At 43.5% G+C, this 12,920-nt stretch overlaps 1 protein-coding gene across 1 annotated transcript in view; it reads right to left on the bottom strand.

Moving 5' to 3' along the window:
• IQCA1 (IQ motif containing with AAA domain 1) overlaps positions 1-12,920 on the bottom strand; it is a 297,557-nt gene that overhangs the window by 126,242 nt on the left and 158,395 nt on the right. The window contains exon 7 of the mRNA XM_040358492.1: positions 12,498-12,703. Coding sequence (XP_040214426.1) covers positions 12,498-12,703 — 206 coding nt within the window. The remainder of the gene's footprint in view (positions 1-12,497; positions 12,704-12,920) is intronic.

Below are 12,920 nucleotides of genomic sequence, written 5' to 3'. Positions count from 1 at the left end.
TTGCGACAGGGAAAGGGACTGAGGACAGATATTCCCCAGTCCCTTTCTCTGCAGCCTCAGCTGCACTGAAGATGAATCAACAGAAGGCAGTGGCTCCTCTCCATTCATAAACGGAAGCATCGTAAACAAAGTTTACGATGCTCAGTCATGAATAGACTATCAGTGATCACTGACTCTGTTCATTCAGAAAAGGAAGGAACCGGTAAATTACATATTTACATGCTCCTTCCTCTGCTCTCTATTCTGACAGTTCTTTGACAGGGGGGACCGGAGGAGGACAGGGGGTACCGGAGGAGCATGGAGGGGGATGGAGGAGCATTGAGGAGCACACGGATGGGGACAGAGGAGCACAGGTATAGGGAGGGAGCACAGGGATTGGGATGGAGGAAACAGAGGGGGACTAAAGAAGCACGGAAGGAGACCAGAGGAACACACGGAGGGGGACCGGAGGAGCACACAGAGGGGGACCGGAGGAGGACTCAGAGGGCGACCGGAGGAGGATACAGGTGACAGTCAGGGGTGATCGGTGTGGCGGTGTGGGCAGTTACAAGCACCCATCTCCCTGTATAGATTTCAATAAAGCAGCTGAAAGCCATGGGGGGGGGGGGGACCAGCTGTTAGCTGCATTATTGAAATCTATACAGGGAGATCGGTGCTTTTAACTGCCTGCACCGTTCACCCCTTACTGCCCTGGTATAGGATCAAGCATGCTCAGTATCTGCACCGATACCGATACTAGGATCGATATCAGTGCAACCCTACTTTTTACTATTAACCACTTCCCTACCGGCCCATAGTAAAATGACGTCCACAAAGAACCTCTGCCGTTCAGAGTGGACGTCATATGACATCCTGGGCATTGTTGGGGGGATATCTGAATGATGCCTGCAGCTAGAGGCATCATTCAGATATCCTTCTCTTGTGCCGGCGATTCTGCACAACGTAAGAACGATCATAGCGGCGGTTCCGCCGCTAGATCGTTCTTACAGGCGGCGGGAGGGGACATCCCCCCCCTCCCGCCGCCATCCGGTGCTTCTCCAGGCTCTCCCGTGCCATCGGGGGCCCGGATAACGAATCGTCAGGCGCTCGCAGGAAGCATAGAGATGACTGGTGACCAGATGGTCACCAGTCATCTCTATGACCGTCGGAGGGCCCGGGTGCGATGTGATGACGTCACGCCCGGGTCCCCGTAAGTAAACAAAGCCGCGATTGCGGCTGCTAAGCAACAGTCAACATGAGATCGGTGATTTTTTTTTCACCGATTTCATGCTTTCAGGCCTGAAGGAGAGATGTGGGGTCTTATTGACCCCGCATCGCTCCATAAAGAGTACCTGTCACACACATTCCTATTACAAGGGATGTTTACATTCCTTGTAATAGGAATAAAAAAAAAAAAAAAAAAAAAAAAAAAAAAAAAAAGTGTAAAAAAAGAAATAAATATGTAAAAAAAAAAAAAGAAATACATTTTTTTTAACGCCCCTGTCCCCAGTAGCTTGCGCGCAGAAGCGAACGCACACGCAAGTCCCGCCGACATATGTAAACGCCGTTTAAACCACATATGTGAGGTAGAGTGCCAGCAACAATTCTAGCACTAGATCTCCTCTGTAAATCTAAACTGGTAACCTGTAAAAATTTTCAAAGCTTTGCTTATGGAGATTTTTAAGTACCGAAGTTTGGCGCCATTCCATGAGCGTGCGCAATTTTAAAGCGTGACATGTTAGGTATCTTCATAATCTTTCATATTTTACAAAAAAATTGGGCTAACTTTACTGTTTTGTTATTTTTTTAATTCATGAAACAATTTTTTTCCAAAAAAAAGACGTTTGAAAAATTATTGCGCAAATACCGTGCAAAATAAAAGGATTCAATGACCGTCGTTTTATTCCCTAGGGTGTCTGCTAAAAAAACATATATAATGTTTGGGGGTTCTGCGTAATTTTCTAGCAAAAAAATTATGATTTGTACATGTAGGAGAGAAGTGCCAGAATAGGCCCGGTATGGAGGTGTGTATAAAAGCCCTGTATGGAAGAGGTTAATATATTTGAAGAGCGCGATAAGGAGGCAGCTGCTACAGGCAGAGAAGAGATATGTTGAAGCCCCAACCCCGCATAGCTTAAAAGAGTGGTTAGAAAAACAACAGATATATAAAATGACTACATTAAAAAAAACAGAGGGAAAACGAATATTCCAGAGACAGAACCAGTTTGGAGAGGGAGAGCGAGTGGGGCGCCTATTATCCCTGCTCATTAGAACTAATTCCCCCCCATCCACTGTTACAGCAGTCACGTTAGCAAGAGGGGTAACTTCCACCGATAAAACGGTGATATTAAACACTTTCAGAGAATTCTACGTGTCCCTTTATAGTTCCAAGAGAAGGGAGGGGACCGAAGGACCGGGAAATTTTTTCCTGGGAATGTCCGTCCCGGCACTGTCGGAGGAAGATAACATCGATATGGAGGCTCCAATCACTATATCTGAACTAAAACAGGCAGTAGCGGGGATGTCTACTCAAAAGTCACCTGGTCCAGACGGGTTGCCCATAGAGATCTACAAAAGATACGGGGATATTCTGTTACCAGAACTTCTCAAGACACTAAATTGGGCACTGATTCACGGAGCACTCCCCACCTCTATGCTAGAAGCCACTATTATTGTCCTACATAAGGAGGGGAAGGATCCAACTGAGGCCTCATCATATCGTCCCATCTCATTACTATGTACGGACGCCAAGATCTTGGCTAAAGTTTTAGCAACCCGGCTAAATCGGAATATCCAAACGCTCATACATCCTGACCAATCTGGCTTCATCCCAAATAGGTCAACCAGTATTAATATCAGGAGATTGTTCCTGAACATGCAAATTCCAACAGAAGGGGTGGGTTCCAGAGCGGTTCTAGCCTTGGATGCCGCCAAGGCTTTTGACAGTTTGGAATGGGACTACCTATGGCAGGTTTTAGAGAAATTCGGGTTTGGCCCTAGGTTCATTGGTTGGGTGAAGCTCCTATATAACCAGCCAAGAGCTAGAATTAAAATCAATAACGAATTTTGTGAAACCGTCCAGCTAGAGAGAGGTACTCGACAAGGCTGTCCCCTTTCCCCCCTTCTGTTCGCGCTGGCGATGGAACCATTGGCCATCAAGATCAGAAAATCAGAAGATATACAGGGGTTTCGCAGACTAACCATAGAGGATAAGATCGCACTGTTTGCGGATGATGTCCTGTTTTTCCTGGGAGACACCGGAACATCGTTAAAGAACGTAATCAAAATGGTGGGCGAGTTTGGGCTATGCTCCGGGTTGGTCATCAATTGGGAAAAGTCATCATTACTGCCAATTGATTCCCCTGGCGTCCAGATACCCCACAACATTCCCCAGTTAAAAGTAGAAACAAAGATGAAATACCTCGGAATATGGATTACGAGGGACATCAATAGCTTTGTTCCAAATAACTTAATGCCCCTCTTGGATAAATGGGAACATAAAAGAGACATCTGGTGTAAACTACCACTATCTATAGCGGGGCGATGCAATTTAATAAAGATGTTATGGCTGCCCCAGCTACTTTATATACTCCACAACTCCCCAGTTTGGATAGACCAAAAATGGTTTAAAAGGATAGAATCCATCTTTAGAGATTTAATCTGGAAGAAGGGACAAGCCCGGATTTGTCTTCAGACCATGCAGCTACCAGCTAAAGAGGGGGGAATGGCAGTTCCACACCCGAAAACATACTTCCTAGCTTCGCAGTTACAACATATCGCGAATTGCGGATGGGAGGGAGACGGGAATCCTGGGAGACTGATGCTAATAGGGGCACCACATAGGACAATTTTGGAGGCACTCGAGGCTGGCTCGTTTTTTCATAAATGTCCAACCATAAAACTTATCCTTAAAGTATGGCAAATAACAAAAACACTGCTGGGCTATAAGGGAATAACAACGTTTGCCCCTCTTTGGTGCAACCAAAACTTAAAGGAATTAAAAGACATTGAGAGATGTAAGGAATGGGAGAGACAAGGGATAAACCGCTTAAGTCAATTATATGAGGGAGAACATATGAAATCATTTGCAGACCTGTGACAGGAATTCAATATAGCAAATAAAACATTCTATAGATACCTCCAGATCCGGCATGGCATTCAAGCCCAGTTTGGGTCACAACCCATTGTATGGTCCCCGGCTCCTACTCTCCTGAAAATAACCTCCTCAAAAACAACTAAAGGCCTGATCTCCGAACTGTATTCCAGAATAGGAGCTAAAACAATAAGTAGGGCAGGCCCCATCAAGAGCAGGACAGGATGGGAGAGAGACTTAGGGCAAATGTCTACGGAACAGTGGAGCGCGATCCTGAGGAGGGGGGTATTGGTCTCGATCTCTCCATTCCAGAAAGTGTCACACTTGTTCCTCTTGCATAGAGTATACTATACCCCCAGGAGAATGTTTAATCTTGGGTGGAGAAGAACTGACGAATGTCCTAGGTGCAGAGCGACAGGCAACCTTATCCACATGATGTGGAAATGCCCTAAACTATTCAGATACTGGGAGGAGGTGATAGATATAATAAATAAAACTTTTAAAACGAATTTGGAAGCCGAGTCTAAGACATGCCTATTAGGCAGTATTGACGAGGATAGAGTGCCTGCTGGGACCCTTGAGGTGGTGCTGAGATGCCTCTTCCAGGCAAGGAAGTTAATTGCGTGGAGGTGGCAGGCCCAGATTCCACCCACTGTTAAATCGTGGGTTGAAACCATCAATACAATGATCTGGAGCGAGAGAGTGACACTCATTAGACAGGGCAATTATAGAAAGTTTGTGAGGATGTGGAAACCTTGGCTAGACATAACGGGATGCTCTATATAAGAAGAGGGCTTCTTTTAAACTCAACTCAAATCAATATATGCTTTAATCCGCTACTGGACGTCCCTTTATGGGGCGGATCTATTCAATGAAGCAAATCAAATTAATTTAAAAAACTGGTCCATGGTGCGATGGGAGGGTGGAGGGGTGGGTGAGGGGTGGAGGGGTGGTGAGGGTAGATACAAGGGAAGAAAAATTTGGAATCCAAGAGGCTTTTTTTTACTCAACTACAACGACTCAGGGGTAGGGGGAGGGTGAGGGGTAAAAAGGCTTGCTTGTGTATGTACTATGTTAAATATACGCACGTTGGTGCATTGCTTTGTGTAATTTATATATGCAAACAATAATAAAAAATGTTATAATTAAAAAAATATATATATTTGAAGATTTTTTGGGGGTTTGTCGTACCTATATCTTCCAATCTGTCCTTCGTTTTGAATTTATGCATCCTTTATTTTCTTTTTACATATTCTGGTATATTCTTTGTAACATTTAAACAATGATAATGTTCCTTAATTTTTATATTTTTTTAAAAGCTCTCTTGTCATTATTTATAGCTTTTTTTTGTGGGACATTCAGAGCTGGAAATATTAGAGTGTGGTCTTAGAAGGGTAATTTTTTACCCCTGACCTCCATTTGGGTACAAACATTTACCCAGTTTTCCTTCACCTTAAAGAGATTTCCTCTTACTTACTTTTGTGTCAATGGAACAGAAAGTAAAGGAAAATGTTCTCAGGAGACACAGACAGCAACACAAAACCTGCAAGAACTAACAATCCTCTACTTTATCCAAAAGAAAAAAAAAAAGTTTTGGCCTGAGATACACTTTAAGAGCTTCCTACAAGACCTTTGGACTGGTATTTGTTAATCAGAATAGCATGTCCCAGCAATACATGCCAAACCTTGATTAGTGAAAAATAGGAACACGTTTTCCTGAAGCCTCCACCCAACCACTGCAAAATCTTAACTTGTTTTTTGCTGAAACACATGGAAAGGTCAGTAACAGATGTGAACTTTTAAACCAGCATGTGCTTATAAGATGCATGAAATCAGGCAGAACCCATGCAGATCATTTATAACATACGGCACATATAGACTGGATTTCCAGCATACACTCTACATTCCCTTCTGTTATTCCAAATATATACAATATGTGTTAACTGTACTGTAATAGCTGTACTACTTTTTTTTGTTTACAGACCAATGCCATTTTCTTGGACAACATTCGGATATAGATTTTCATTATACATGTTTGATTACACAAAGCCACAAAGTACTAGCTATGAAATTAAATACATTATGGATGTTATATAAAATTTTAGGAGTCAAATACGCATCATGGGATCCAAAGGAAGCATTTACGTTAGGGCTAAAATTAACTCTGCTGCAAGGTAAATGCCTTTCATACACATACAAGTAGGATGTAAAGGTACTAATTTAAAATTCACTTAAAAAAAAAAACGTGGGAAAAAGGACAGGCTTTGTAAAATATGGGGATTGCCAAATGTGGGTCAGGCACCCCCACATCTTTTAGACAGCACCAATTGTTCCTCGTCTGTCATATAGTACCCTTCATTCCTTAACTCACAGATAGCACCTATCACTCACAGCCAGGTATTAGCCTTCATTTTGCATAGTCAGCATCCCTCATTCAGAGTCATGTACCCTCCCGCCCTTTCATTTAAGAATGCAGAACTCCTCACTGACAGCCAGGTATCCCAACCCCACATTCTGCAGGCAAGACCCCTCCTCACTTTAAACCAGGAACTTTTTCTTGGATCACTGCTAGTAAAGACCTCATATTCTGCCAAAGCCCCCTGCTGTCACACAACCAAAATAGTAATAAAATCTATGTATTCTTTATCAGCACACATAATTAATGTGGTAACACTGCAAAAAGTGTTCGACTTTAATCTTTCAAGGAGGATGCACGCATATTACTATACCCCAGTACCCAGCCTGAACTACATACTCAGCTACTCTAGTAAAGACAAGCTGTCACTGGAGAGGTCCATGTGAAACAAATCTGTATTGTAACTTGTTAAGTAAGGCAGGCCATAGACGGTGCAACTTTCTTTTCTTGCCACCAAAGAGAAGAAATTCAAACGATCCCCCCATCAACAGAGATAGTGTCAACGAGAGAATCCCTCCTGCTGAGCTATTGTCTTCTTCTGGCGGGTGGGTGGGGGAAGCCACCCCGCCAGGAGAAGACATTGATTATGGCTAGCGGCTATAGCAGTCGATTGTGATAATCGCCAATAAATCTGTCAGGCTCGTTCAACTTGATACATTCAGCCCATTGCTGGTACAAATCTTGGCCAGTTCCTGCTGAACTGGCAGAGATTTGAACCGAGTATGGCCGGCCTTAGTCCCCGGTGCTGAATATCGTAGTGGACCACATGGGGTGTATGATTTGCATCAAAAGGATATATAGTTGGGCTACTTATTATTACTGATCCCTACTCCCTTCCCTTCTTGGATGATGGACCCTATATTGTGGAGGAATATACTTGTTATCTTAATCTAGGTCCTTCTTGGTCATACTGCCTCTCCCACTGCCATGTGCAATTTTCCTTGATGTTCAAACAATGAGTGCTTTGCTTTTACCACTAGGCTTTTACTACTAGGCTGATAAGATGGTTCACTTGATATATAGTTATATATTCTCTACAGAACCTCAGCAAGTTTATGAAAAGCATCAAGCTCAACCCCACATTGCAACTTTTTGTATTTGTTTATAATAGATCATATATTATCTCATTGCCTAAGTATGTGGGAAATGGAGGGGAACCTTTGTAATCAGTGGTTCTTTGTTGTACATTATCAGCCTTACTATTTTATGACATTGAGTTATCTTTGAAGTGTTTTGTATAAAAACATGTATATATGGATTTCCTTTTTGCACGTGTACCCCTAAAGTCCCACTTATTGTAACCTTTTTTGAAAACGCCCCCCCCCCCCCCCAGCAAAAAACTAAAACTCAGCAGCTACACATACTTTTAATATTAGGGCACTTACCTGTCCTGGAATTTAATAATGTCGGCACCCTAGCCGATGTTTCCATCAGCTCTTGGGAGCTGCTGCCGCCATTTGTGGTAAGGGAACCCGGCAGTGAATCTGTTCCCCTACTGCACATGTGAAGTGCGCTGCGTTTTCTGAATGGCCCTACCGCAGAGGAAGGAGGAGGGGGTTCCGAACTCTCTTGGAAGTGGGGACGGTATCTGTCAAAAACAGGTACCTGCTCCCCCCTGAAAGGTGCCAAATGTGGCACTGGAGGGGGAGAGGAGTCAGATAAGCAGAGCTTCCACTTTTGGGTGGAACTCCGCTTTAATGCCTAAGCCCAATTTTGCAACTTTGACATGTGTTAATAAAACTGTACATATCATCACAACTACTTTGTGCATCCAGGTGGACTATACCTTTTTTTTTTATTTAACTGTATATTTCTTGCTACTACAATAACCTACCACCAAAGAACAACTCAAAATAAACTTTCCTGCTTCTCATGATCGCAGCGATACCACATATGTTCGTGTTAGCTGTTGTTTGTACCCTTAGTACAGCCCAGAAACAATAGTGCGCATTTTGCTTTTTTTTAATCCTACCTAAAACACACTGGGGTAGATTCAGGTAGCAATTACCCCTGCGTATCCATAGATACGCAGCGTAATTGCTAAGTAGCGCCGGTGTATCGACTTTCTGTACTCAGAAAGCTCGATACGCCGACTGCAGCCTAAGATATGACTGGCATAAGGCTCTTATGCCGTCGTATCGTAGGCTGCATTCTTACGCTGGCCGCTAGGTGGTGTTCCCGTAGTGGTCAGCGTAGAGTATGCCAATTGCATACTCACGCCGATTCACAACCATACGCGCGCCCGGCATTCGAATTTTACGTCGTTTGCGTTCGTCGGTTTCTGCGTAAGGCTGCTCCTGCTATTAGCAGGCGCAGCCAATGCTAAGTAAACCCGTCGTTCCCGCGTATGGGCGATTTTTGAAAATTACGTAGTTTGCGTAAGTGAATCGTGAATGGCGCTGGACGCAATGCACGTCAGGAAAGTTTCCCGACGGAGCATGCGCACTACGTTCGGCGCGGAAACGAGGCTAATTTAAATGATCCACGCCCCCTACGGGATCATTTAAATTACGCGCGCTTACGCCGGCCACTTTTACGGAACGCCCCCGCAAATTACGGAGCTACTGCTTCGTGAATGAAGCGTAGCGCACGTAATTTACGGAGGCGTAGCGTAAAAACGGTACGCTGCGCCTCCGTAGTAGTGCGCGCCCCTACCTGAATCTACCCCACTGACACTAACCCTGGGGCTGACCTAGATCAGACCTTGAGCTAGGTATTTTTTTTTATATTATTATAATTTTTTTTTCTACACACACTTTTTTTCTATCTCTCCAGGGACAGAAAAAGATACAATGTATCGACCTCGTCCATTCACAGAGACGAAAAACACAGAGGCAGGCTTTACACTGACTGATCATTGTGATAGCTAATCAGAGGCTATCACAGCAAACAGGTGACTCAAAATCGGACGTTTACAGGTCCCAAGCGTTAGAATGGGGTCCAATGCTCTCGGTGAGAACCCGGTCTCTGTGCTGGGAGGGTGCCGTGCGGTACGCCCCCAGCACAGAGAGAGATACGCAAATATGCAGCCCCAATGAAAAAGCCCAGTCCAGTGGGGCCGCATATTTGTGTACAGTCGCTGTGAAGGGTTTAAGCATGTATTTCTTTACCTACACTGCCTGGAAAAATCAAAGTAGAAGATTGCAAGTTCACAGTATTTGTATTTCTGTCTTAGTCAAATTGAAGTTTATTAAAGCGGAACTTTACTCATAACAACTTGATAAAAAATAATGTTCTTTAGCAAGGAGCATACATTCCACATTAATAATTATGCTACCAAAATTAGTGTGTGCTGCAAATTGCCTCCAGCATTTCTCCTATTTCTTCTCGTGAGAGGCTGCCATTTTGCTGAAGCCCAGAGCCTCTGAGCAGCAGAAAATCTTTAGGCTGTCAGCAGATCAGCCTCTAGTGGCTTTGATTTTAGTCACAGTGTAAAAAAAAAAGAGAGACACTAGGCATGTGCAGAACCGGGTGAGACAGTGAATTACTGGATTTAATCTCTAGGCACTTATTTTTAATGTTTGCATAGCTACACCTGCAAAAGGGACCAGCCTGAAATGATCTAGCAGGACTTTTTTTCTGACCAAAGTTCCACTTTAAGAAAATACATAATTGTAAGGGGAATTTTCAATGTAGTACAAGCCAGTACAGATAAACAACATGTATTTCCACAAAAAAACTGAAAATGTTAATTAAAGCAGTTATCTACACGCAAACTTGTGCAAAGTAAGTTGAAGGTACATTCCAAACCATGTGCCTTTTCAGTTTGTGTATCACTTGATATTTCTGTTTTAAATATAAAAGTCCCTGTAATGAAGTTTATTACACCAGCAGCTCCTGTTCCTGATTGTTGTAACAATTTCATTTTGGTGAGTCTACTTTTTGCTCAGATCAAAAAGTATGTGTATATCCAGGAATGTAGTAGAGTGGTAATAAGCATCTCTGCATTGCGAAGCTTTGAAGTTACAGCCTCCTGTAATCTCCTTTAAGTAACGTAAGTTTGTATATTCCCTTCTATACAGAATGTTTGACTAAGCTTTTATGATCCTGCTAAATCATTTGCTTGTCTCAGCTGATGAGAGCTCAATTCATGCTCATCATTATTTACTGTTTAACTTCAAGTGAGCCAATACCATAATGTATTATGTTCTAGGTGAACAGACTATCTTCACACTGGTCAGAGATGTTTTCCTTACCAACTGCTGTTAAGAAAAGCAATTCCTAACCTGTGCATAAGGAGAAAGCAGAACAAATCAGAACTGTGGGCTTTGGGGATGTCAAAGATAGAGCTTTATTACTTCTTACTTTTCACAGTCAATACTGAAACATTATTTACACTAGAGGTTAAGATATGGGATACCGGAAATTACAGACATTTCTAAGCATGAATTCACAAATGGCTCTTCTGATACCAACCCTTAAACACTGAGACATGCAGCTTTTGCTGGCACGTCATTTCGATTCAGATATCACACAGCATGCTTTAGATAAAGAAGGCTGAATATTGCAGGATTTGCTGGTACATGCACTTTTTACTTAGATCTTTAAGATATCTGACTTGATGATGTGTGAGCCAGAGATGGTAAAGGGCTAAGACAACCACCACGGGCCATTCTAGCATTGGCCAAAGTGAGCCAATGTGCAAGTTGGGTAGCACGTTACATAAAAATTACTATCTAGAGCAGTGGTTCTCAACCTGCTAGTGCAGTGACCCCTTGATAAAATTTCCCAAGTTGACCCCTAACAGCAAAATTATTTTCGTAGCGTGGGTTGTCCGCACCCAAGGCATGACAAAGTACTTTGCGCCTAAACCACAGACATTTAGTGCTCCCTGAGTCCTTTTAATGGCAACTATAATCACACTCACTGTGTCTCCGGCTTCACTGTGTCTCCGACTTTGTGGTGTCTCGCATCAGTGTCACTTATGCCTAAATCAGGAGATGGGGTCTCCCCCAGCCCATCCCACTTCACATTCCTCACCAGTCAGCTTACCTCTAGTCTCTGCCCCCAGCCATGCTGTGAACTGAATGGGCGCCTGCGAAGAGGCTGAGTGGGCTGCTGCGGGCTCCAGGAACAGCCCAGAAGGGCAGCCACAGACTCCAGGGACAGCCCTGCTGGGTGGCCGCAAAAAGGCTGGGAGATTGGTGCGGGCTTCAGGAATAGCCCAGGATTCGGTGACCCCTGGCAAATTATCATTTGACCCCCGAGGGGGTCCCGACCCCCAGGTTAAGAACCACTGATCTAGAGGGAGGTAGATGCTGTTAAACTATTAGACTACCTATATAAGTATTTTTGTAATTTCTCGATAATTCATTGTGATTATGAGCATGGCAGTGCACAGATCCATGACCTACACGACTTGATTGCTCTCTTCTAGCCAAACTTAGCCAACATCCCACCAATGTTAGCACTGAATTAGAAACCCAAATATGAATCCTACTGTGTCAGTATGAGCAAATTATAACATATACAGTATGTAGCTTCTGAACCAGCAGCAAAGCTCCACTTGCCAGATTTTATTATGGATACAGACGGTCCCCCTAGTTACAAACATCCGACTTACAAACTATTCCTACTTACAAACGGAGGGAGACAACAGGAAGTGAGAGGAAACCTACCTCTAGGAAGGGAAATTCACTCCTGTAAGAGTTATTAAGGCAAAAAGGTGTCTCCACTGATGCTTTATCACCAAACCTTGTTTCCATAACAACCCAAAATATTAAAAATCCAATAGTCATTGGGACAGAAAGTGAGGTAAAATCTTCTGAACAGGGGCACAGACAGCAATACAAATGTTACAGGGGTGATAACCCTTCCCTATGCTATCCAAAAAACTTAAAAATCGTTTTTTGGCTGGAGCTACACGTAATTTTTTTTACCTGTTCCGACTTACAAACAGATTCAACTTAAGTACAAACCTACAGATCCTATCTTGTTTGTAACCCGGGGACCTACTGTATCTATATTATGCTTCACCTAAACATTTGTTGACAGTGAAAGTGTTGTTACCTGCACTCAATAAACCATTGCCGGATCTGGTCCTGAAGTGTTTCCTTCATGTCCAATCCTTCTGTTTCCCTTATAGTGTCCATTATCTGCACCAGGGCATGCTGGAAGTCGGCTTCATGCTGCTCCTGCTGTTCAGTGCGAAGGGTTTCTGTCTTACCGGCAATCATTTGCGCCATGCTCACAGTGTTGAAATTTGCAGGTGGCACCTATAAATATAAAAGTAGAAGGTTGAAATTGGCAGCGGACTTCTAGATACAGGGCCAGATTCTCGTAGTCTGGCGTATCTTCCCAGCGGTGTAACATATCTGATTTACGTTACGCCGCCGCAACTTACATGGGCAAGTGCTGTATTCTCAAAGCACTTGCTCCGTAAGTTGCGGCAGCGTAGCGTAAATCGGCTGGCGTAAGCCCGCCTAATTCAAA

This window comes from Rana temporaria, chromosome 6, assembly GCF_905171775.1.
Source record: "Rana temporaria chromosome 6, aRanTem1.1, whole genome shotgun sequence".
NCBI lineage: Eukaryota > Metazoa > Chordata > Amphibia > Anura > Ranidae > Rana > Rana temporaria.
Note: the sequence above shows the minus strand (reverse complement) of the source record. Positions and strands in the feature narration are given on the sequence as shown.